Source organism: Cotesia typhae, unplaced genomic scaffold (assembly GCF_013202065.1).
Source record: "Cotesia typhae breed Kobodo isofemale line unplaced genomic scaffold, CoteBio_Ctyphae scaffold_121, whole genome shotgun sequence".
Taxonomy (NCBI): domain Eukaryota; kingdom Metazoa; phylum Arthropoda; class Insecta; order Hymenoptera; family Braconidae; genus Cotesia; species Cotesia typhae.
In genome coordinates this window covers 4564348-4592075 of record NW_027423773.1, presented here as the reverse complement: position 1 = coordinate 4592075, position 27728 = coordinate 4564348, and the positions used below count along the sequence as shown (strand labels likewise).

Sequence of the window (27728 nt, the reverse complement as noted above, 5' to 3'; positions counted from 1 at the left end):
CAGCCGCGCCGGTTTTCCTGTCAGTGTCAATTGATTCGTCGCGGTGAATTGCCGCGTAATTTGAGTGCGCCAAATATTCTGGATAATATATATAAAAAAATAGTTATAAATAAACGAGCCTCTAAACTAAACATTAAGGACTAATTATTATCCACGGTGTCAATTTACTACTACCCAGTCGGTCCCTGAATTATCAAAAAAATTTATTTCCTTGTTTATTTTTAATTATTTTATTTAGTTTGCGCCGACACCGGTCTAGAACTTCTCGAAGTTTCCAAGAGATCTCAGTGCAAGTTACGTGTATTTTCAATAAATATTTGTGGTTTTAGTTAGTTTTAGTATTACACTCAGCATTTTACGAGCGTGAAAGTGTTGGATTTTACAATCTTGTGTTAATAAAATTATCAGTAAATTGAATACATTGTAATTTTACTTACAATTACACGAATATAAATTAATTAGCGAGATAAAGAAACGCATCGACTGGATGTAAGTATTTGATAGATATTTATTGTTATGTCAGGTAATAAATTGCAATAACTGTCACCGATCACCATATGCTATTGTTATTCACGGCACGTTTTTTAAGCTTAAATCCGATGAATTACTCTTGTGGGGAATTCCCGGAATTTTATGTAATCTTTATCTTTATTTTAATCCCTGAAGCATATTGTTGTTAAAAAAAAATTTTTTTTTTCGAATCAAAGAACCTGTTGATCAGACATGATTCGCGTATGCTAATCTTGGAATCGGCGAGATATTTTGCGATCAAAGAGCAGTTTATATTAGTTCGTTGACCCAAAAAATAAAAAATGTTAATTGATTTATCTGTTGAGATTTTTTTGCTTATTATTGTTATAAGTCAGGGAAATTATTTATTTAATTAATATTATTATTATAAGTGATTTGATAAGTTGATAGATATAAATAGAAAATAATTATAGATAATGAATTGACAGGACTATTATATATTGGGACGGAAGCAATGTTTGTTTGCAATAAAAATCCAATCCTTTGAGTCCGAGCAGTGATAGCGTGTCTAACGATTTTTATCTCGACAATAAATTACCGAGCAATGTAACCAGTAACGTAATATTTTTATCACGACTCTGATTACTTGACACTTGGATAGATACGCAAGTTTAAATAAACAACCAATAATACTAATAATAATTACGATAATAATAATAATAATTTTAAACATTATTATTTCTATTTTCATTATTTGACCATTTAAAATTTTTATAATAACAATGAAAATAAATTTTGCTTAACTAATTAAAGAACAGAAATATTTTTAGGGATTGAAATTGTTTAAAATTAAATTTTCTAAAAATTGCTATAATTATCATTATTATTATAAAATCAAAATTTTTCTAAACCAATTTGAGCACAAAAATATTTCTTTGGAGTTCAAATTAACTAAATTTTTTCATCATTATAATAAAATATAATAATAATAAATAATAAATATAATAATAATAAATTCTTGAAAAAAGATTTTTACTTAAAAAAAAAAAAAAAAACAACTTCATCCAAGTAAAAAAATTTCTTTAATTATTTTTCATCTCGACTCAAGAAGAAATTAATTTAAAAAATGTTCTTGGTCCAAAATTTCTTTCTATTGAACAAATTAAACAAAATCATTCTATCAGCCTGCTAAACTATTTAAACAAAATTATCGGGAGAATTCGCGAATGTCAAAACAGCTAGAATGATCGAGAAACTCCGGGAATCCTCGAGTGAGCACGCGTCCACACCCGGTTATTGGCCTGCGTTTCTCACTACACCTATACATACCTACATATAAATGCAAGTGTGTATGTAAGTACTAGCAGCCTACAAGCATACAACAGGGTTACAATACAAACACACGGAAAGCGACCTCTCTTGAGAGGACAAGATGTGGGATGACGACAGGCAAGAGAATACTGAAAATTTATTGATCGATGCTTGATTTTGCGCGCCGGCAAACTCTTTCGCTGGCAGGACATTAACCTTATCAAGCTAGTTTGTGAGCTATATTTTTCAATTTCATAAAACTTTTAAACCACTTATCATTGCCGATATTTGTTTGAACAATTGTGGAAATTTTTATAAGTATAATAAATTATTTTTTTGATTTTCATTTATCTTAATATGAAAATAATTACTTAGTGAAAATAAAAATAAAATAACTTCCCGATTTTCGAAAATTTTCAATTTTATAAGCGGGGAGTTAAAAAAAAACAAATAATAAATCAGACAAGTTATTGTTTCGTTTTTTTTTTAAATTAAAAAATTTAATTGATAGCGATTAATGAAGCGTCGCTTTATAGATTATAATGATGATTAAAAATACATTAATTATTTATTATAAGTGGTATTTAACGATTAAAATTTTTGTTATTGACAATGAAAGTCAAAGCCTGTTAAATTTTATTATTGAATTATAATAAGACCGCGGCGAACAATCCGAGAAGAAATGTAAATACTTTGAGTAAAAATAAATTTCTCCTTATCCGACACAGTTTTATTTATATCGCAACTCGAAAATCTAAACTTTGAGTTATATTGAGGCTTTACACTCAATTCAACTTGACTAAACTCTCGCCCAAGAATTGTGAAAATAATTCAATACTTTTACTTTCTAGCAGTCTCGGAGAGCTCACTGATACAAAGAATTGTTAATAAATCATTAATTAAATAATATTTATTAATAATCAAAAATATTTATTAACAGTGAACCAATATTTAATTACTTTTAATAAAGGAATAAACTGTTTCCAGTTATATTAATTTATTGACGATTAATAAATACTTCTATCAGTTTATTGAAGATATATTTAATCATTTAAAATAAAAAGTAAATTAAATTAATCATAAAGATTAGTTCAAAACCTCTCCGCCAGGTGGTTACAATTCTATTAATCAGAATTCTATACTTTGGGTATTTAATTTCGATAAAAAATTTTTAGAGGTCCAGGTTCAAATCTAATACTACAAAGTCGTCTATTATTCACACTGATAGGAGAATGTGTGAATTTTTATTAAACTTTATAAACTATAAATAAACGATTTATTTGACATTAAATGAATTAATAAATATTTATCAACTGTTAAATGATCATTTATAAAATGCGAATTACTAACAGTTGATAAATAATTGTCTGTAATTAAGAAGTATAAATTACTGTTTAACAAATCATTTATTTAAACAAAATTTATTATTCGTTAATAAATATATATCAATTGTTAATAAACATTTGATTAGACCGTTGAATAAAATTTAAACTTTGAGACTTTTTTTAACTCCATAACATTCATAAACAATTCCATTAGATTAGAATAATTAATTATCAAATTAAAAAATAAAATTAATAATATAATAATGGTCATAAAAAGTAACAACATTTTTTTAACGGCGAAAATAATTATTGTATCGTATCTTCATCATAAAAAGTAATTGCTTTATTTGTTAAAAAATATATTGCCGTAAATTAGACATATTTAATCCAAAAAAATTATAAAAAAAAAAAATAACATTTATTAATGGATGAACAAATATTAAGTTCTATTTGATAAATGAATAAATAGTTTCCAAGTACATGAATTTAGCAACAGTTAATAAATTCAATAAATTGTTCCATCAGTGTACTTTCACTTTCTAGTGTCTCGGCGGGTATTGAATAACAAAATCTATTGACCGATTTGAATGAATTGGCCTTAAATATTTGAGCGGCAAACTGAATATGGGGTAATTTAATACGAATAATTAATAAGTAATTAATCAACAGAAGAGAACAGGGTGACCTTGTTACAAAAATTGAGGATCGAGGCTGAAGAAATCAAAGTTACTATACTTATCGAATAAATATAAAGCTAATGTTGATTAACTTTACGTTACCTTCGAACGTGTGACCGCATTTTCCCGTTCATCCCGGAATGCGTCCTCGTACTATTACTATGTATATATTTATATATTTGTATATTTGTAGGTATTTATATAGACGTCTCCCAATAGTAGAGTTAAACTAAGTTTAAGCCGACCAATACCACTCACCAGCACATCACATGTGACTCTAATACATACGTACATTTAGTGAAGTATATATTATAAACACCATGAATTTTTTATAATTGCAAATAACAATAGAGTGTGCAAGTTTCCCTTGGCATTAAAAGAGCAACGATATGTAAGCTGTGCTACCTACCTTCTCGATGCATTTAGTATATTGTTTAAATTAATATACCGAAAGTGGCCTCCAAGATGTCCACTGTTCTCTACACTGTGTCCTTCATTATCATTACACATGTGTTTTATACTTGGATGTGTACTTAGATACTCTTTCTTAAATATATTTTAATTTATCTAAGATATTATTCCTTTCTTTTGTTGTTTTAATCAATTTTCTATTAATAGATAGACTTTTATTTTTCAATTTTTTATTTGTATAAGAAAAGCTAGAAAAAAAAATTTTTTTCATAATTTTCAAAACTACAATTATTAATAATATTCCACATTGAAAAAATGCGAATCAATAAAAAAATAAAAGTACTTAAAAATTTCTTGCTACTAAAAATAGATAAATGGTTGCATTGAATACTGTAAAAAATGTAAATAGAACACGTCAACCGGACGCAGTGATAAAATAATCAAATGTGGTTTTTATGATAAGTATATTTTTTAGTTGAACTATTTAAAATAGTACATTTACTTAAGAGACGCAAGGTTAAATAAAGTAAAATAAAATAAATTAAAACAAAATCAAAAGACAGTGCAGGTCTTTAGTAATATGTAATATGTTAATGAATTATTTTTTGGTTGACAAATAAAGCATTTTGTTAGGCTCGATGTTTGCTAACCGTCTATGGAAGAAATGTAATTAATCTTAACTTGTGCTCTAAATATGGTAGCCACTTAATGTCAATGATAAAGACTTTTTTTTAACCAATTAATTATCTATTTTAAAGAATTTTGCGTAATAAAAATTAATTGTTTAAAAAACAAACTACTTCATTTTTAAAAATAATTCTTATTGTTATTGTCTTCTTAGATAGTATTTTAAAAGTCTGTTGTTAATGATCATTTTATAATTTTTTATCATTAAATTTTGTAAGCGAATTTAACTATATTCTTTATCACGACTATTAAAAAAATTTATCAGCTGGTACCGTAAAAAAACCTGTATTAATTTTTTTTTGTCATAAAAAGACTCAATAATTTATGACAAGATAAAATCTTATTAATTGTTGTCTATGAAGAAATTTTTTTTATTAATTACCTGACATTAATAGAAAATTATGTATCTAATAAAAATACTTTATGATTTAACAAAAATTGAAAAATTGAAAGTTCCTTTCTACTGAATAAAATTATAACGAAATTAAAAATTTTAATTTCTAACACGATAAATCTTTATTCATAAAAATAAATTCTTTGTAAATGTCATCACCTTATTTGTACTTGGACATTTTTAATTTCAAAATATACATATATATATATATATATATATATATATATATATTCACTTATTTATAATGTTTGAGATACGCACGTTTCTCGTATCGCCGTTACGTAAATCTATGCAACAGTCTAACATATTATATATTCTTGTATATCAGATTATCTTGCGCGTACAATTTAACTTCGCGGTTCATTGAGCTGCTATTATTTAATTTCAACAGTCTCAGACCGTCTACAGGCGCCAGTTTTAATCAAATTACAATCTTTTTCTTTGTTTTTCCCTCATGAAATTTATTTTAATTTAAGTTATTTACTTCTTCTTTACTTAAAATTCAAATTTAGATTATTCATCGAAAATTATAGGAAATTTTTTTGACGGATATTAAATTTTCTACCTTACAAGTCCTTACAATTTTCTTATTATATCTCTTATCTTTACTTTCGATAATCAATTCAAAATTCGGCTCCAAAATTATTTGATTAAACTACGTGTTGGAATAGATTTAAAATAAAAATTCTGGGCCTAATATGAAAAATATGGAAAAATTCTACAAGACCTTTCTTGAGGGAAATTTAATCCTCAAAAAAAAAGTTTCTTATCAATTTTTTTATGTTTCCGGTCCTTTCCTCAAAAAATTAATCGAAAATTCCACCTTAAAACTATTCGATTATAATATGTGTTTAGAGAAGTTTAAAATCAAAATTCTAGACTAAATATGAAAAATATAAAAAAAAGGGTGCATGTACTTATGTACACGTGTAAGAAGTTATACTTCTTTGGCATAATAATTTTAATAGTTTTTTAATACTTTTAACATTTAAAAAAAAAATAGTTTTTGATTGTATGCAAATAATTAATTACAATAAAATAATCCAAGACTGGAAAAGGAGTTATTATAGTCAATAAAGTTCAGTTTACATTTGAAAAATTAAATAAATAACTATTTATTATTATTCTCTTACATTAAGTGTAACATAAATTCTATTATTATTCGAATGTTGTTTTTAAATTATGTTTATTATTATTAATTATTAATTATTTTATTATATTATTCACTCAATTTAATAATAAATATTAGAAATTAATATTTAAATTTGATGTTCAATTTAAATTTTTTATCACAAATTTTTCACTTAATGTTTTATTAAATTTATTTCTTTTTTTTTTTTAAATATTAAATAATTAATAATAAATATTTAACGTTAATAATTTAATAATATTTAGTATGAATTATATTAAATAATAATTTTGTCATTTATATTACTAAATAATACATACAAATATAGTTAATCTAAATTGTATTAGAGCACTTAGGAAGGTTGATGAGCACAGTTTTTTCACAAATATTTTCTAATATTAATTAGTATTGATTTAAATATTTAATTCAAATCACTTCTGATTATAACACGTGTTTTAAATGTAGAAACTCAAAGCATGTGGATAAATAATATAAATATAAATATATACAGTGAACACAAGCGGCGTGCGTGCCAACATGCGCCACTTAGAGGTTCTATTTCTGTTTTCTTGGTAGCATTTTTTCCTCAACTTAATGAGCGATTTAGTGGGCAACTTCATTTCTGTTAATTTTGTGTCACGGTGTGCGCGCGCATCGTAAAATTTCACTCTCATCAATTTTTCATAACGCGCCTAAAGAAGTATAACTTCAAAAAGTTTTCTGCTGTACTGTGATTATACAGCACAGGAGAATTAGCCATATGCACCTCAGCTTGTACAATTATAGAGTTGCGATTGTCGTGTGTTAAAGTAGATAAAAATGAATCATGTAAATTATCACCATCATGATCAGCATTACCAGTACTGGACACCGTTGAGACATCTGGACGATTTGTACTAACACTGGTGGTAGCTAACTGAAATGATGGTTCAAAAGTCCTTATTCGTGAATTTGAAGTTGACGGGATAGATGAAATGTCAGTCACGGATGATTCGTTTGCTTGTGAAAGCATTATTTTTCGCAGCCTATAAGCACGAGTACGTTCTGCTCCTGTTTTTTTTATTGGTTTTTCTACGGAAAAGCCTTGTCGAATTTTTTCAGCTTCTTTGGCAGCTTTTTTTCGATTGTAATAGTTTTTACAGTGTTCCGCATTTGTTTTACCCATCTTGAAAACTAGAACAGAAATTGAATAGTACCATTAATAGTCATCAAATTTAAACTAAAAGAATCTTAGATTGATCTTAGATATCAATAATTAATATTAAAAATTGAAAATTAATATATTTATATAATAATATATTTAATATATATATATATATATATATATATATATATATATATATATATATATATATATATATATATATATATATATATATATATATATAATTATATATAGATATATATAATTATTAAAAACAAAATTTAGAGAATAATAAATATATAAGACAAAATTTGTACTAAATATTATAAGATTCTTAATTTTAAATGTTTATTATTGATTATTTAATATTTTAAAAATAAATTTAATAATAAATTCAAAAATCGAATTTAAGGTTGGTCATTTTTAAATATTTTTATTGATTTCTTAATTTAATATTCACTTTTCATTTTTATCAAAAAGTTTTCATTAAATTTATTTAGTTATTTTTATAAATATTTATTATTTATTCAATTTAATAGCAAATATTAAAAATTAATATTATAATTTGATGTTCAATTTTAATATTTATCACAAACTTTTTATTAAATGTTTTATTAAATTTATTTCTTTATTTTGTGAATATTAAATAACCAATAATAAGTATTTAACATTAATAATTTAATAATATTTAGTGTTAATTATATTAAATAAAAGTATTTTAATTTATATCAATAAATAATACATACGGATAGTTAACCTCAATTATATTGGAGCACTTGAAAAAGTATATATGCACAATTTTTTCACTAATATTCACAAATAGTAAGTAATATCAATCAAAATATTCAATTTAAATCACTACTGAATATAATTTATTAGCACATATATAATTCGCACTTGTATGAAACTCAAACACGTGTTGTGAATGTATAAACTAGAGACATGTTGATAAATATTATAAATATGAAAACAGTGATCAGAGGTGACGAGCGTACCAACATGCGCGACTAATATCGAGGTTCAATTCCTATTTTGTTGGTAGCTTTTTTTTTCGAGACTTAATGAGCGGTTAAGCAGACGGCTTCATACTGTTAATTTTGTGTCACAGGTGCGCGCGCATCTTAAAATTTCACTCTCATCATTTTTTCATAACGCGCCTAAAGAAGTATAACTTCAAAAATTCTAAGAGACGTTTTGTTTGAAAATTCGATTCTCTACGAAAAAAGTTTCTATCAATTTTTCAATATATCTCTTCTTTAGGATTTTACAGCCAAAAAAAAATAAAAAAGAGAACAAGTTGTTGCTCTATTAATAATAACAAATATAGCAAATATGTTTACTCGAAGTAAGATAATAGAATGAGAGTTAAATAAAGTGAAGCATACAAATAATACATATGTACATGTATAATATTGATTAACCTATTTATTTTTCTCAGAGATAAAGCTCGCTTATAAACAGCACATAATTTCTCAATTTAAATTTTATTTCGTATTACAGCATAAACAATTTAATGAACTTGTCGGTTGTTGTCAGGTTGTTGGAACCGAGTACTCACTGATAATGACAAGTTCATTATTGAGTGAAATAATTTGCCAGTACACATAGTTGTACATAATATAATAATGAATAATGATAATGATAACAAATAATTAAGGTCAAACAGATCGAGTAACGCGTAGTGACCGCATTGTTCATTCATGTCCGATCAAATTGGGTTTCATAGAATAGAAGTGAAGATACAAACGATATAATATGATGACGCACTTGTGAAATATAACGTGCGTGTTTAAAGAGGTCATACAACGGCTAATGCTCTGCTCATAAATATCTATTCACTTTTTAATCTATTATTAAGGGATTATTTACTATTTATCATCGATTTCTGGCATCTACTGTGGAACATTTCATTTTCATTATCAATTAACATTTTGTTAATTCCAAACTAACCATTCATGATAACAGACTTTTATCTACTTTAGTAATAAATTGATACAGAACAGAAAATTTTGAAAGTAAAAGGAAGTAGTATAGAATTGATGTAGAACTTTTTTCTAGTCATCGTGACTCTGCACTCCTTTTTATATATTTCCTAGTAAAGTCTAATAATAGGTCTGGAGCGTCGGAATTTTCATGATCGGATATTTTTTATTAACAAAAATTTTTCGATTTCGATTAATTTAAAAAGAAATAAATTCAAGTTGACATTGTAAATTGTCGATACATTTAATAGTGATTATACAAGTAAAATAATTTATAATTTATGAATCACTGCTGAATTAACAGAGTTGATGTATGGAAATTAAAATAATTTATTAAAATATTTACATAACTTATAGACTCATAGTGATCGTTAATGTTTTGTCTTTCGTTGAAAATCTGATCAGAAGTATATTTTTATCGATAATGATAACAAAGCCAGAATTTTTCAATTTATTTTAATGATAATTATTTGATTATCAAATTGGTTTTACAAAATTCTTATTTCAATATTATAAGTACTATTATTATTATTCAAAACAGATCAAAAAGTACTTCTTATTGATATCATAACCATAAAATAAAAAAAAAGTTTTTATTTAAATCACTATAATCAAGTTTTTTTCATTTTTTCGATATTTCGCGCTTTTCCGCGGCTTGATATTTTAAAGACAATCAGATAGGTATTCATTTTAAAGGGAATTTAAAGTCCTATAGACGTATGCAATTTACATTTGCTTATTATTATTATTATTATTATTATTATCATGAAAATTTCATAGAAATGATATATTTTCACAAAAGCAAATCATTGTCATAAAACTAACCTATCTCATTAATAATATTAAAAAAAAAAAAAAAAAAAAAAGCCAAGACGTAGATTTAACAATATAGATTTGATTTACGTCGTCACGAAGCCTATAAGTGTTCACCTTAACAAGGCCGTAGTATTTCCTGTAGATCTATCTATCTATCTAATGTCTTTAGATGGTTTCCCCCTTCTTCGTTATTATACCCTATCGACTATAAAATCTAAATGAAATAAAGGCTAAAGATCTCGATACACACTTATGCTTTTTTATTATTTCATTTATTCATTTTTACTAGCTATTTTTAGCTACCCTAACGGTAAAAAAATTCTATGAAAATATAACTATCGTAATGCAGGACTATTATTGGATTGGTGGCAACTTACATATGTTTTAGACGAAAATTTACTGTTTAGAAAAGATTCTCTATAATTTACTATTGTAATTTTATCAAAAGATTATTGTATTTAATTCGATTAGAAAAAATACGATATTACTATTGTAAATAGCAAGAGAATAAAAAATGAGAAGTAAAATTTTATTATTCCTGTATTCATTTTTAAAATTAATGTTAGTGTTGGCCGTGCACAGCGCTAGATTCCGAGTTTATGTAAGTGCTGAAAGAATTCATAGTACTTTACCTCGAATAGCGTAGGGAAAAAGTCTCTGGCTACCAACTAATAGTTCTGAGTTCGATTCCCGATCAAAAATTCCGAATTCACTTTTCGGTTAACGCAAAGTTGCTAATGGTTCCAACCTCCTACTCGGAAACAACCCAGATGACACTGGACATCATCCCAGATTATACTCAGTGATATCTGTAATGAAAAAAAAAAAAATTCAGATAGTAGCTAGTACAATTTCGATTATACTGCGTGATATCTGGATTATACTCATTGTAATCTGGATTATACTAGCTATTATCTGAAATTTTTGTTTATTCAGCATAACTTGGGATGATATTCAGTGTCATCTTGTTCTTTTCGTGTACCCTTCTCTCTCCCTAAAATTTCTTTTAAAAAAACCGACTGTTAGTCTAGTCGAGAAGTGCCGACTTCAAAAATATAAAAGATCTTTTTTCATATTTCAGATATCTTTTATATTTTTGAAGTTACAGCAACAAAATGGAGACTACCTTTTTTCCATTTCGTTTTTTGTTTATAACAAATGAAATTTTTAATAGCGGATAAATTAAAAAATTCCCATTTCTCAGAATTGAATTCTGAATCCAATGTACCAATCGCCATATTTTTAAGAGTGGTCTAACGATTTTTCGCAGAAAACTCACTTCTCGACTAGACTATTGTATCATTAGCTCTTAGAGAATTATACTTTTTAAGGCTCTTGCTAGAATTATTTCTCGAATAAAATTTACGGCAGTAGATCATAAAAATTTTTAAATGAGAAGTATAGTCCATCGTTACTATTTTATTTAATAAAAACTATGATAGCAAAATAGTAAAAATCCCTTTAATTTTCCCTCCGTGTACACTTACATTACTCTGGATTGTATTTCGAGACTGTAATAATCACAGCCCACTGCCATTGCCCTGTCATTCCGTGATTTTTATCATTATTCAGACGCCCTCAACCCTCGAGCTTCAACCCTCAATCTGCTTCATTTACTCGCAATCTCTCTTTGCTTGTTATTCACTGACGTAAATACTTTTTCTAATAGAAAACACCAAACTCAGACAAATTTTCGCGACTTTTATTTATTATTTTGACGTTTATTGCTATAATTTATTACCAAGCGCAGAACGCTTACATCACGCTAATTGACATAAATTATAAATATTGCTTTTGTTAACTCAGGCCAACTCTTGTTGACTCGACGTTAAACGGAAATTTAAATCATCAGTATTCAAATTATTTATAAAAATATTTTTGCCGTTAAATTTAAATAAACAACTTCATAAAAAGTGTCAGATATTTTTTTTTTTTCATTTAAGCAATAACTTGTTTATTTGAAAGAAATATTGTATGTCCAAGAAGAAAATTTTTTTTAAGAGATCCTTAAATTTTAAATCGAAGATTTCTTGTCTTGAAACTCTTTCACTTTTAAAATTCAACTAGTTTTCATGCAAAGTCATCAGATTTCATCAAGATGTAATCTAAATAACATTAAATTAGTTAGGTACATTTTATTAAACGTTGATTCTTGGTTTTTCCGCTAAATGGCTACGTCTTCTCACTACTAGAAAAAGCTAACCAAAGTATAGAACCAACGTTGTTTCTGACAATAATTTTATCAACTAAAATTTGGCAAATTCTTGATTTTATTTTCAAATTAAATTTCATAAAGAATATTTTTTTTCAAAATTAAGCACTTTTTTTTACTGTCTTATCGAATAAAATTTCAATGATAAAGATTTTGAAAATCCCGCGTCTAAATAAAGTGCAAAAAATTTCGCGTTGCCAACTTAAAAAAAATTAAAACTTTAATTTGAGAGTAATTGATAAATAAAAATTTTTTTGATGAAAATTATAAATAATAAAATTAAACCAAATAAATTCAGAATAAATAAATCGCTAAGTTGATGCAGCGTCAAAGAAATATATTGAATAAACGTGTTTACAAGTTGGTACGAGTATGAGTAATGTAATTTATTTATTTACTTGTTTTTTGTTATTATTCGCGCTGAAAAATGATGTGGGAAGAGAACAGGTGCATCTTGAGTGATTCAATCAGCATCAATGTATGACGCAATTGTTCGTGCATACATAGCATCCACGTATACAAATATACATTCATGTTCCCACGTGCTCAACACAATTCGCCATACGCTTCATATTCGCAGCTATATATGAATTTAATAATACAAGAATGTCTTAAGTGCCTGAGTTAAATCCTGGTGATTAATTATCGTGCGCGCGCCTCTTGTTTGAATTGTTAATGCTATTTTGTTATTTAATACCTTAATTTGAATAAATAAAAAAAAAAAAATTCTCGGAGCTCGGATCGAATTTAATATTTAATTATTTTCCCAAAACAGTTAATTAAATAATCTTCCACGCAGAGTTGCCTCGAAAAGTTTGGTATTTAATTAACTAAAAATAATAACTTTGTTTTGTTATAAGAAAGTTTAAAAAGTCGAAAGTTTGTAAGACGTTTATTATTGTATAACACGAGACCTTTGTATTCTAGATTAACTGTTATTTGAAAGGTCAACGATAATAAAATACACTTATTTAATATTTTACTTATTAATATGAATATTAATATTTGTCTTCATCTTTATTTTGATTATTATTACTTTGATATTGTTAAAAAAATATTTTATCTCCTGATTTCACGAATAGGTCAGTGCATTTGCACTTAAAAAATTAATAAGGTTTCAATACACATTTAATCTCTCATGTAAATTATTTTTATTGATAGAAAAAAATTCTTGGTACATTTTTATTTTTAGTCGACTAGTTAATATTTTTTAATAATTCATATAACAGGATAACGTGCCACTGCGTGTATCATTATTTCCTCTATACTTTTCTTAGTCCTTTATATCAGCGAGGAGAAAGTAGTTTATAAACAGGTTGTTATTTTAAAATAATATTTTATCATTTTTTTAATAATAGTTCAATAGCATGTTGAAATTATAAATTTTTTCCTTTTTTTTTATTTATCATAATTTATATAATCAAGATTCAGAGAATTTCCAAGTTATAAAATTTTTATTTAAAAAATTTTTTTGGTTGATTTTAAAGTTCCAACGTTATTTAACAAAATTTTGGAAAAACAATAATAATAATAAAATCCAAATTATGATAAGCAAATTTCAGAAAAATAATTTTGAGTTAGTTTTTTCAATATTTTCAATAGAATTCTAGAACAAAATTTTTTCATAAACAAAAATGATCTTAATTTTTTGGATTAGTCAAAATTGTTTAGAAAAATTTTAATTGTTATTATTTTTAGAATCAATAGCATAAAAAATGAAAAAAATTAGTTTTAGAAACTATCGTTACAATTTCGCAGATTAATACTAAAAAAAAAATCTTGAAAATTAATTGAAAAAAAAATTTTCGAGCAACCATTTCTTTGTTTCTTTCGAATTACTTCAAAACAAAAAGAATATTATTATTATTATTATCACTATCATCATTGTAATAAACAAATAAGATCTATGTTCAAAAAATCAAATATTTATCCATGATTCTAGAAAATTCTTGAACAAGTAGATAAGTTAAAAGCAGTAGCAACAGCAGCATTTATTTGTATAACTATAAATATAGGGTAAACCTAATTCGATTTGTTCTAGTAGTTGTTAAGCTGTCTATAATTCTCAGTGAATAACAGTGGCTAATATTTAACTACGACGATGTTACATAGATTATTTATTGAACTATGGTTCATAAAGTGCGATACATGATAAGGTACCCACTAATATTACGACTACTACTACTAATACTACTATTTCTACTACTACTATTACTACTACTACTACTAATACTACTACTACTACTACTACTACTACTACTACTACTACTACTACTACTACTACTACTACTAGAACTATAAATCCGAATACTACTATAGTTATAAGTGTAAATACATTAGTATATAGTATATAGTACTATATAGACCCACGTGCTATTTCTCTTTCTACTTCTCTTTGCATGACCGATAGATCTACGCTCTGCTCTACACTAATAATATTAAACACTGAACAACACAGTAACAGACAATATTGTATAGGTCTATAAGCACTTCATAACGCAAACTCTAATATGCACAACTATTCAAACGCCATCTTGCTCTTATTAATCTTGCAGAATATAGGTCGCTGGATGGATTTACATCACCTATTCATTATTTAAACACTCGTTAATTCTTTACTCCATTTATTTATTTATTTTTATTTATTTATTTACAAAGTTGTTGAGAAATTTTAAAAACTAAATTGATCAACGCATTTACGACTAAATAAATGTCTCAATTTGACGAATAATTCCATGCAGTAAAAAAGGAATGTAAATTTTACAGGTAGTAAATTCCACATCGAGTACGTGAGATACTTTTATATCCGTCAGTAATTATCTTAAGCGCAATTAAAGTCCTGGAATTTGTTAAATTGTCGATTTATTTAGCTATTAAATTTTTCAGTAATTTTATAGCCGTTTTATTTTTATTATTATTTATTATTATTATTTTTATGCTAATTAAAGCCAATGTAATTGCAGTAATAATATTCACACCAAGAATGTCAACAATCGGGGCATGTAATTTTAATAAATATATACGAACAAAGTTTAACAAGAAGCATTAAATCGTTTATGTTGTACCGAGAACAGTTTGTCTAAAAAATCAACCGGATTTTATTCTGAGAATTTAACTGCCACTAAAATTATACTTTTAGCAAACAATTATAAATATTTTTCTATAAAGAAAATTCAAACTTTAATCGTAATTATAGGCATTTACTTTTTCTTCTGTCATATTTCAATGTCAAACTGTAATTTTTTAGATCAAATGAATTCTGATATGAATCAATGTGTTGAGTACTATGAAAATCTTATGTACTTAACACACTATTGCAGAACAAAATTTAGCAAATGGAATAAAAAAAAAGTTTTTGTTCAAGTCAATTTTTCGACAAAAAAATTTTCAAAAATCAACTATTAAATTTCAAAGTTCATTGAACTGAAACAATCTCCAATTCACGACTTAAAATCAATTAAAATTTCAAAAATATTATAAATCCGAAGAATGTAAAATCCAAAAAATAAACCATTTACATTAAATTCTTGGATTATCATTCTTCGCATTCTCGGGATTCGATCGAACCAAAAATTACAACCAACCAAATTTTGAAAAAAGATAAATATAATGAAGAATGCGCGTAATTAGGCCGACATTGAGCATGCAAATAATTGGGTCGAAAATTCGCCGCATCCGCCGAAATAAATAACGAAAATTACCGGTTGCAGACGATCGTATCGGAACTAAGCTCCCAATTTTATAATTTCCCATCACACATTATGTATACCACACGTAAAAGGGAGATAGCGTTATCGCAAGTGCCAACTGACGTCAAAGCTCAATCGATTATACTAGATTAGTTTCCGATATTAAATACATACATCTATAAAAAAAAATAATAAAAGACACAGAAAGTACGTCACAACCAGAGGACAGGATCAACGATCTTGATTTCACTCTTCGAGTTTTAGTTACGTAGAAAAGTTATTTTATTTTTTTTTATTGTCTATACTTTATATAGTTACCATGCATGTAATGGAAGCACGGTGGGTTACGCCCCCGCTTATATTCACTCTCTCTACACGTACCTCTCTCTCAGTATTTTCGCAGACTGTTCCAACCCCCAGCGTTCGTATCAGCTCTTTTACACAGAAACTCTCGAGCAAACCCTTCCCCTTCCCCACTTTCATGGCAATTCATTCAGCTGGCGCCCACGCATCCCTCTCTGACCCCGTCTAGTCTATGACGTCATTCACCGCTATCGCGCAAATTTAACCCCATACGGGCTCCTCTTGCAAAATTCTTGTAACTTACAAAAATTATATTTCGACACCGATCGAAGAGTTTATTACTGTTAATGAATTCAATAAATTAGAAACAATTTGTTCGTTTATTGAATGGAATATTTTTTCTTGACGATTAATAAATATTTATTTCAAGTTAACGAATATTTATCAATAGTTATTTATTTATTTATAGTTAGTTAATTTTTTTGGAGTAAATATCTTTTGTTTACGGGACTATGGAAAAAATCATTCATAAACGAACAATGCAATTACGTTTTATATTATATATACGATACACTAATTATTTTCACCGGTAAAAAATTCTATTATCAGAACTATTGTTTCATTATTAATTTTATTTTTTATAATCTTTTATACAAATATAATTAATAATTCTGATCTGATGAAATTATCTATTAAAGTTGTCGAATTATAAAAAGTATCAAAGTTGAACTTTTACACTCATTTTTATTTTATCCAAGGGTCTAAAGAAATATTTATTAACAATTAATCAATAATTAACAAACTATATTTAATAAACGATGTGTTAACTATTAACAAATGTTTCTTAATTATTAATAAATTATTCATTAATTATTAACAAATAATTATTCAATCAGTTAATGTTAGAAAATGATTTATTAACACTTTATCAAATATCAAAAAATCCTTCTATGCCATTGAAGTTTTTATTAACAACTTTTTTTTCATTTGTACAGAATTGAAAAAAATTTCAAGTTTTTATCAATATTTATTTTTATATTCGCAAGAATATGAGTAGGGCACGTTACCACACTGTAGAGTGGAAGTATAAGTAGTAACAGACAGAAGGAGTAAAGATATATGTCTGTCCGTAAGCTCGATTCGTATCGAGTGAGCCTTTCACTCTTGTACTCACTTCAGTTCAGATTTAACACTTGATCTATACGGATCTCGTTTATCAAACAACCTCAGACCGTTTATTTTATATAACATATCTATTTGTATTATTCAATAAGTTAATAACTGTTTATTCGCTGTAATTTATTGTTGCTGGCTCAAGTTTTTTTTTTATTACGCAACTTTTTATTCGTCGACCAGGGTACATATTTTTTTTAATTTTATCGGTAATATCAATTATCAGTAGAATATTGCATTGTGTTCTGAAGTTTCAAATTTTTTATTAATATAAAAAAATGTTCTTTTTTGTAATCAATTTTTTCATATTTCTGTAACATATGTTACAATTTTTTCAAGTGTTCGGTTTATTCGAATATTTTATTTTAATAATTTTATTAGAAAGTTGTGATATTTTTTTGGGAAATATGTGTCATTAAAAAGTTTTTAAGTGAAAAATATTTACACTGATATGGGTGTTAATTTTTAGAAAAAAATATTTGTACAGCTGTTTGGAGTTTATTGTTGATAAGTAGATTATTAGCTTGGAAAATACTTTTATCTAAACAAAAATTTTATGGGATATCGGGAAAAACAATTATTTTTGAATATTCATTTATGTATTTCTAAGACATATTTTAACGGATAAGTTGTTTTTGGGGATGATAGATTTAGATAAGACATTTTAATGAATTAATATCTATAAGTTTATTAATATAGTTAGAGTTATTATCAATTTTTAAAATTTTGGTAATTGGTGAAAATTATAATTTTTTTGGCTTAAAGTCAATTTGTAAATTTAAAAATCGCACAGTTCTTATTTTTGATGAAAATTTTTATGATTATATGTGTCTTTTGAAACAAATATAATTTTTTTTTAAGTTATTAATGATCAAACGGTTTTATCATCGATAAATTCTTGAAACTTTCGATTTTATGATTTGTGAAAAACTTTTTTTAAGACTTGAATATTTTTGCTATTTATAGTTGATATTGTTTCGAAAATGATTTATTCTAGGAATTTTAGTAATTGTTCAGAGTCGCCGTTGTTATTTTTGGCTCTAACACTTTGAAAAATTGACAATAAGAAAGTTCTCTATTAAATATTTATTCGATGAATTTAAGAATTTGAATTTAAAAATTCAAATTCTTTGGAGTAAACTTAATTTATGAAATTTAAAACTTTTTAGTTGACAGATATTTGCTCAAAATTTTCATTACCATATGTTTTCGAACTAAAATAAATTTTTGTCCTTTGAACATATTAAAGAACAATATTAGAATCAAAAAATTTTTTTAAAAGCAAGACTGTTATTTTTAGCAATAAAATATCAAAAAATTGAGATATGAATTATATATTGATGAATTATAAACATATTTATGTATATGAATTTATGTGCATGCTTGAACTTTTTATTGAATGTCTTTTAAACAATCGAAAATAAATTTGAGTCCATTTTCGATCGTTCATTTTTTTTTAGCTAAAAATTAACTTTTTTCATAGTTTTATTTTTGTTCAGTTTTTTATCAACATCAAAATTTTTGCTCTAGCCATCTCTGCTCAAAATTTTCATAATTTAACCTTTTTCAAATAATTTCGAAAAAAAAAAATTGATTCAATTGTTAATAATTTTTTTTTAAAAGAGATACTTTTTTCAATATAGTTTTATTTTTAATTGTCATTATTTACTTATTTAATTTTTGTGATCATATTGCCAACTTCAAATGTTGGGAGTAGCACATTGGGGTCTTTTGAGTTGCGAAAATTTTAACCTACGCGACAAAGGTCAAATCTCAACCAACCTGGTTTCCAAGACCAGCGTGAGATTCGAACCCACGCCTGGCTTGTGAGTTAGTTTGAGTGCTCTATAAGCGCCTTTGACCACTCGGCTAACTTCACCTTACTTTTAATTGTTCTATTGTTGATAAACTTTAAAACTCTACACTTCAGCTATTTCTGTTAAAAATCTTGGAGAAAGTCTGGACCCTATTCATAATTTTTTTCATTTCGAATAACAAAAATGATTTTTTTTTTCATACAATTTCTTTCTAATTGTTTTATTTTTGACAGAATTGAAAACTCTGCACTTGTCATTTTGCTAAAAATTTTTATTTTTTAATAAATTTCCAATAACCCCAAAATCGAAAATTTAATTTTCGTCCATTTAAATTTAATCGTCGATTAAATTTAATCGTCCATTTCTAATTCAAAAAATTGACTTTATAAAAATTTTATCTTATTTTGCCTCAACTAAAAAAAAAAAAAAAAAAAAATCATTTATATTTTATTACCGCAAAACTAACTATAAATTTATTTTGTTCCAGTGTGGCTCCCTGGACATCGACGAAGCCCGCCAGCGCCGAGTAAATAGAATGGAGTCGTTGTGTCAAGTGGTAGCCAAAAGCACTTCCAAATTAAGCAATAACCAAGACACCAAGACCACCAACGACCAGAACAACAACAGCACCACCATCACCAGCAACAACAGCACCTCCGCCAACAATCAAAACCACAATACAACAACCAAAAACACCCTCAACAGGAGTTACAAGTCCTCCCTAATAAACTCAATAATCGACGGGGGTGGAAATGGAGGTGGCGGTGGTGTTAACAACAGCAGCAAGCTCCACAAAGACAGCGACTGTCCAAACGACCCTCAGCAGAGACTGGCTGTGTTGTCTTTTGAGCAAGTCCGCCGATTAAATGATGTGATGAACGAAGTGGTGAGCATCCACGGGAGAGGAAACTTTCCAACAATGGAGGTTAAATTACGGGACCTAGTGACAGTCGTCAGGTCGAAGCTCGAAGAAGATCCAAGCAATGGAGGGGCTGGAATGCGAGTCAGAGACATCAGACTAAATGGTGGAGCAGCTTCTCATGTCCTGGCCACCGAGTCCCAGCCTTACAACGACCTGGACCTGATATTTGCAGTGGAGCTGACCTCGCCTAGAAACTTTGACCGAGTGAAGGCTGCAGTCCTTGGCTCACTGTTCGATCTCCTTCCTGAGGGCGTCAGTCGCAAGAGAATCACTACTTGCAGCTTGAAGGAAGCGTATGTCAGTAAAATGGTGAAAGTCAATGATGGAGACAGGTGGTCTCTAATTTCCCTGGGAAATTCCCGCGGGCACCGCAATGTCGAGCTTAAATTCGTGGACACCATGAAGAGACAGTTCGAATTCTCAGTTGACTCCTTTCAGATTGTCCTGGACTCCCTGCTGCTGTTCTACGAGTGCAGTAAACTCCCGATTGGGGAAAATTTCTACCCTACGGTTGTTGGAGAGTCTGTTTATGGAGACTTCCAGGAGGCGCTGTATCACTTACACAAAAAGTTGATCTCCACGAGGCACCCGGAGGAAATCAGAGGTGGAGGCCTGCTGAAGTACTGTAATCTTCTGGTGAAGATGTATAAACCGGCGCAACCTGATTATATCAAGACTTTGGAGAGATACATGTGCTCGAGATTTTTCATTGATTTTCCAGACATCAATCAACAGCAGGCCAAGTTGGAGAACTACTTGTGGAACCATTTTGTTGGTCCCGAAGAAGAGGCTCTTAAGTATCAGTACCTGATGCTTCTGCAGAGTGTCGTTGAAGAGTCAACTGTTTGTCTTATGGGTCATGAGAGAAGACAGACCTTGGCGCTGATCGAGAACCTGGCCTTCCAAGTCCTTTATCAGGAGCAGCAGCGACTGAATAGTCAGCAGTCCGCAGTCGCTGTTGCAGCTGCTGCTAATGGACAGCCTGCTTATGTTTACACCAACACTGGGTTCTACTACCCCGTGATACCGACCGCTTGTTACACGTGTACTTGTAATTCGTGGATGGCTTGTTCTTCGTGATGTGATTCTACTCAAGTTAATTTTAATTTTTATGGTTATAATGATAATAATAATAATAATAATGATGATGATGGTTGTTGTGATGAATGAAATAGTTTTAACAATGGTTGAAGTTTGGTAGTATTGATTATTTTTATTCGCGGGAGAATTATTATTATTATTATTATTATTATTATTATTATTATTATTATTATTATTATTATTATTATTATTATTATTATTATTATTATTATTATTATTATTATTATTATTATTATTATTATTATTATTATTATTATTATTATTATTATTATTATTATTATTACTATTATTATTATTATTATTATTATTATTATTATTATTATTATTATTATTATTATTATTATTATTATTATTATTATTATTATTATTATTATTATTATTATTATTGCTATTATTGCTATTATTGTTGTTGTTATTATTGTTTTTATCATTTATTGGTCTGCAAATTGTCTCGAATTTTTTTAATTAAGAGGGAAGAAATAATTTGTTATTTCAATTATTGTGAACGATTTTTGAATCTTAAGTGAGAATTTTTAAAGCGAAGCAAGTTTGGAAACTGATTTTTCTGCTGTAATAATTAGTTCGTTTGAAAGATGTAAGTTTAAAATGTGCTAAAATAATCGTGTATAAATATGTTAGTTTTTAAAAATTCGTCCCAAAGATCAGTAGGAAAATATTTTTTTGGATCGATCAAGAGTTTTCAAAAGTTCATGTCAAAAATAGAATTTTTTTTTAATTTTTTCAATATTTTTTATCGTCAGTTTATTATTATATAGGTTAACAATAAAGTACATTATCAAAATTAAAATTCGAAATTTCCATTTATAGAAATCGCTGAAGATTTTTATAACTTTCTTCAGATGGCGCATGAATATTTAGAAATTAAGAACACAGTAAAAAATTTTGAGCGAGCCCTAAAAAATTTTTTATCGATCTGATTTTTATCGAGAGTGTTATGTAAAAATTATTTAATTTATGATAATTAATTAATTTTACATTTGAAATAATTAAAAGTTTCAGTATTTGGTCCTAGCGTGTTAGGCTAATAGACCGGGAACTTCCGAGTTTTATTAATTTATTGAGAATGATAGGTTTGATTGAATAAATAGTTCGTTAGATAAATTCAATAAGTATATTATTTAAACTAAAAATTGGTTAAATTACAAATTCATTACAAATAATACAAAAAGGCGAAATCTAATATTTCCTTTCATACAATGCGATTTCAAAATGTTAAAGTTTACAAATTAATAATTTTAAATTTTACCTGGTACAATTGGTGAATCTTGTTCTTTTACTTTTTGTTAATTTAATTCACTTCACAACTTTACTTTATTTTACAATTGGTTGTATTTAAAGAAACAGAATTATTCGTAGTCTATTGAGATTTAAACTATATGATAATGATGTTAACACTAGATAGGTCAAAGCACGAAGAGAACGAACACCCAGCAGTTTCCCGGGTCCGAGATTTTTACGGGCCCTCCGTTGTCAATTGGAGGGAGAATTGAATAACCAATTATCACCGGAGGCTCGGGGACTCTTACCCTCTCTTCGGATGTGTCGGAAAAATGCTGCGGTGGCGGTTTCCCCGTATATTGATGTACAAGTATAGATCACAAGTTATCTATTATACTTGTATGCTTTTACCTCCTACACATTGTACAACGATACACTTGCTGGTACACTTATGTTAATGTATAGGCGCATCTATACACACACAAATGCACACAGAGATCTTAATGTTACTTGTTGTTTAACATATGAAAATTTTTAAATATTAACATTTCTCAAATTAATTTAATATTTAAACAATTTTTTCGAACGATTTTATCAATAATTGGATGATTTTTTTTTTGTGATCGATAAAAATTTTAATAAACAATTAGTCAATTCTTTTTAATAATTAATTTGTAACTTTTAATTTATTTACTTTTGATTTTTAACATTTACTAATTGTTCAATTTGAAATTTTTATTTATTATTTTTACCTTGAATTATTTATTATTCTCAAGACATTATCTAATTAAATTTATTGTAAAAGATTGTTTAAGAAACTTTGTTTATTATCATAAAATTATTTTTTTTTTTTGACTCATACTATTTTATCTTCTATGCCTAATATTTGGACAGTAATGAGAATATAATGATAAAATTTCCCAGTCTGAGTTCGAGTACCACAATGTATTTAAGAAATACCTTTGAACTCTCTGGATATTTTTCCTAATGTTTAAACTCCATTTATTTGTTTGTTCCGGTTTTATAATCTTAAATGCATTGAGGTCTCAGACTGAGCATCTAAGTAAGGGACATGAACTCTAGTTATTTTCTTATCTGGTCTACGGACAACGAAAAATTATGACGGTCTTTAATATTATATAGAAAAGATAAAAGTTATAAAAAAAAGTTTTACATAACAAGAGCTTTTAAAACATTAAAAACTAACATATTCTTATAGTCGGCTCGAAAAAAAAAGTCGATTTTTTTGCACCATTCTGATGTAAAAATTAAAAAAATTTGTGGATTAAATTTTTTTATTCACTTTTTCGTTTAATGAAAAGAAAAAATTTCGGATGCTTGATTTTAGTATAAAAAAAATGTTAGAACGATTTCAAATATAAAAGTTGATGATTGTAATGAATAATGAAATAAATATGAAAGACAAGATCTTGGATGTTATTTTAGAAGTGAGAAATTGACACACAATGACTGAAGGCCCGAAATTTAGGGTAATATGATGTAATTTCCGTGATCTATAAATAAAATATTTCCAGAATGAAATAAAAATAAAATAGAAAAGAAATAACTTATCTATTAGGGATAATTTGCAGGCACGAAGAAAGGTAAATTATTTATAAGTTATTTGTTTCAAAGACTACAACATATATAATAATTACGATGATGATGATGATAATTACGATGAAGAGAAATAATTATAATTATTCATTGATTGTTAGTTTTAAACTGAATTTTTATGCGCTTTAATTTTCATTATTATTATTACTATTATTATTAATATTATTGTTATAATTATAACTATATCATTATTAATATTATTACTACTACTATCACTATTATCATTATTATCAAATTAAATATTATTAATATTAATAAATATTACTAGAATGTGACTGATTCTGCAAATGGATTTTTGTTATGATTAATCGGGTGCAATTTGTTATTATAAATTCTAGTGGGTGTTATTTGTGTATTGTATAAATATATTGAATGTGCAAGTGAGGATTCAGTGCCCGACAACTAAATTTAAACTTTAGTTTGTAATTTAATTTGTTTGTGGTCTTCATAATCAATTGTTTAATTGTTAAATTAGGACAAGAGGCAAGCTAGAAAATTTTAAACTTTTATTTACAATTTAATGAATCTTTGTTTATTTTTTTAATAGAAAGCATTTTCAAATTCTTGCTTCTCTCTTGTACTTCTGATCCGACATCAAAAACTAAAAAGAAAAATTAAGGGGTTATACGGACTAAGAACACTAAAAAAAGCGATTTTCGAATTTTAAAAAACTAGAAAAGTGTGGATTCTGATTTTGTCAAAAAAATCAAGATGAAATTATCAAATCTTCAAAACCTGGCTTAATATTAAAGATACGAAAAAATCATAAGATATTTTTTTTTTGTCAGAAGTTTCATTTTCTGCCTAAAAAGTCTTTATAAATTTTGGTCTATCTCTTATGAGTTAACCGAAATTTCAATTTCAAATTGGATTTCAAGCGATTCCGATTAGATTAGATGTTTAGAAAGTTTTAAATCTAAGTTCTGGTTCAAATACTGAAGATACGGAAAAATGATAAGATTTTTATTGTTGGAAATTTTGTTTCAAGAAAAAAGCCTCTTTTCCAACAGATGACAATTTGAAAAATAAAAAAAATCAATTTTATTAATTCTAAGTGCGTAACCCCTTAAATAAAAATAAAATAATTTATAAAGTTTAATTTTATTTGTATTACCATTTGTAAAAGGTATATTACTTTATATCAATCTAAAATTAAATTATAAAATATTTCTATCATTATAATTGTTTATAATGACCAAAAATATAGTTAAAATTGTTAACGGGTCAGGTCATTCCGCAAATGGTTTTATTATATAATTAAAAATTAGAAGATTTTATCCAAGAGTTATTAATGGGCGAGGAAATGCTTTGTAAAAATATTATTGCAGTAATAGTAAAAAGTATAAATAAAAATATATAATAAATAAGAATAAAATGAAATAAAAAAATGTATGCGTATATAATTAAATAATTATTATCTTAATAAATAAAATAATAATAGTTATTATTATTATTAATATTGATACACATAATATGAATTAAATATTAATTATTAATGTGTGGCTGTGATCACATTTCATTTTTAGATAATATCTACAAACTTGTAAGATTTGCAAAAAAAAAAAAAAATTAAAAAAAATCAACAAAACAAAAAAAAATAATTTACTATATATGGTTGTGCGAAGAAAAAAAATGTGTGCATATGTAAAATGTATTTTTAATTAAATCGATTAAATTAAATTAGAGGAAATTAGCTCACTTTATTTCACACAGTAGGCATTTTATATAAATATATATATTCATTGTAAATTAATTAATTAATAAATAATACTTGATTTTTTTAATTAATTCATATAATTATAATTACATACTTGAAACCTTAACCCTGTAACTTTAAGTTTAAAATGCCTACTTGCGATTTGTTGCAGATAAATTTGTTATTTTTAAATATTAAATTAAAAATTAACAAAAAAAAAACTTGACTGTAAAAATCCTCGCCTACTGCAACGCTTCCGTCAAATTTTTTTCTACACATAATTTTTTTACGAAGTTTAAAGATTATTTTATAAATGTTTACTGAAGATTTTACATTAAGTGTAACTAGTCCTCTAGGCCGCGCTTGCTAAATGTATTACTGTTAACAATAACAATAATAATAACAACAAATAATTTATTGAAATTGAAACTAACAATAATAATGATAATAATAATAAAAATAAGTCTAAATAAAAATATCAGATGTACTACATATGAGAGAAATGATTAAGGTTTGTATAGATTATATTACAAAAATAATATAGTAATAGACTGCGATCTCTCAATCGGTTCGATGTGTTGACGTATGACCCCGTTAACTATACACTTATATACATTTAATGTAACAATCTTTCATTAGTATATCTATATTGACCCTCAGCTAAATAATATTCTTTTGTGTTACTGTATTTTTTATTTTTAAATTATTAAAGCATTTTTGGAAGTTTTTATATTGGACGAGGGTCAAATTTTAGCATTTAAAAATGAATGAGATTTTTTGAAAAATTGGTATACAAATGGCCACCCCATTTAAAAAAACAGCACAGTGATAGAAGAATTTATTAAATGTTAATTTTTTTCATATATTAAATAATTATTAACAGTTAATAAATGATTTATCAAATGTTAAAAAAACTTATTAAACTATTTAATGTAAAAAATCATTTATTAATAGTTAATAAAACTTATTAAATATTAAAAAATACTATCAACGTGGTAACAGAATTTTTTTTTATTTTTTCTATATTGATAGAAAATTTTTTAGTTAGTTATTAAAAATTTAACAATGACGAAAAAAAAAATAACAGAACTTAAAATTTTGTCTTGTTTTGATATGGGATAGCAGCGAATTGTTTAAAAGTATTTTAAAAAAATTATTTAAAATTTAATAACCACTGCCTTCTTTGAAAACTCTCAATTGTATTACGTTGACACTTAAAAGTCTCGCGAAAGTAAATCTTAATTTGAAAATAATAAAAAAGGACAAGTTTATAAAAATGAAACTGGTTTTTCGAGTTACCAGCCACTGAGCAGCAAACATCTTTTCTTGTCTTGTACTTATATGTATAAATACTAACGCAAACGCTAACTAACTTTAAAAGTTTTTCCCCCCGCACTAATTATTCGTTGACGCCTTCGATATAATTTTCAATTAATTGGTTTGAATTATCTCATGGAGAAAAATTAATATTGAAACTATGTTAATAACATAGAAAACTGTAAATGATATGTACAAAAATTTATTTTCAATAGCTAACATTTGCCAAATTTTGTATATATTTTAATTTTATTAGCGATTCGAGTTTGAAATGATAAAAAAATTTAATTTGAGC

The 27728-nt window shown here is 26.4% G+C and overlaps 2 protein-coding genes across 4 annotated transcripts in view; one reads left to right on the top strand and one right to left on the bottom strand.

Annotated features, from left to right (window-relative positions):
- The window catches only part of LOC141533543 (uncharacterized), a 233272-nt gene that overhangs the window by 180009 nt on the left and 25535 nt on the right, over positions 1-27728 (bottom strand). The gene's annotated exons all lie outside the window — the stretch shown is intronic.
- On the top strand, positions 68-26110 carry LOC141533549 (terminal nucleotidyltransferase 5C). Of its 3 annotated transcripts, none has more exons than XM_074252481.1 (2): positions 68-489; positions 20029-26110. In XM_074252481.1, the coding sequence occupies exon 2, from the start codon at positions 20077-20079 to the stop codon at positions 21541-21543; it is 1467 nt and encodes a 488-aa protein (XP_074108582.1). In that variant the 5' UTR covers positions 68-489; positions 20029-20076; the 3' UTR covers positions 21544-26110. The 3 variants fall into 3 exon arrangements, with proteins under 3 accessions (XP_074108582.1, XP_074108581.1, XP_074108580.1); XM_074252480.1 differs by lacking the exon at positions 68-489 and adding an exon at positions 17705-17933; XM_074252479.1 differs by lacking the exon at positions 68-489 and adding an exon at positions 17706-17908.

Excerpts from the sequence above, each read along its gene's own strand:
- LOC141533549 (XM_074252481.1), top strand. The coding sequence starts at position 20,077 with ATGGAGTCGTTGTGTCAAGTGGTAGCCAAAAGCACTTCCAAATTAAGC.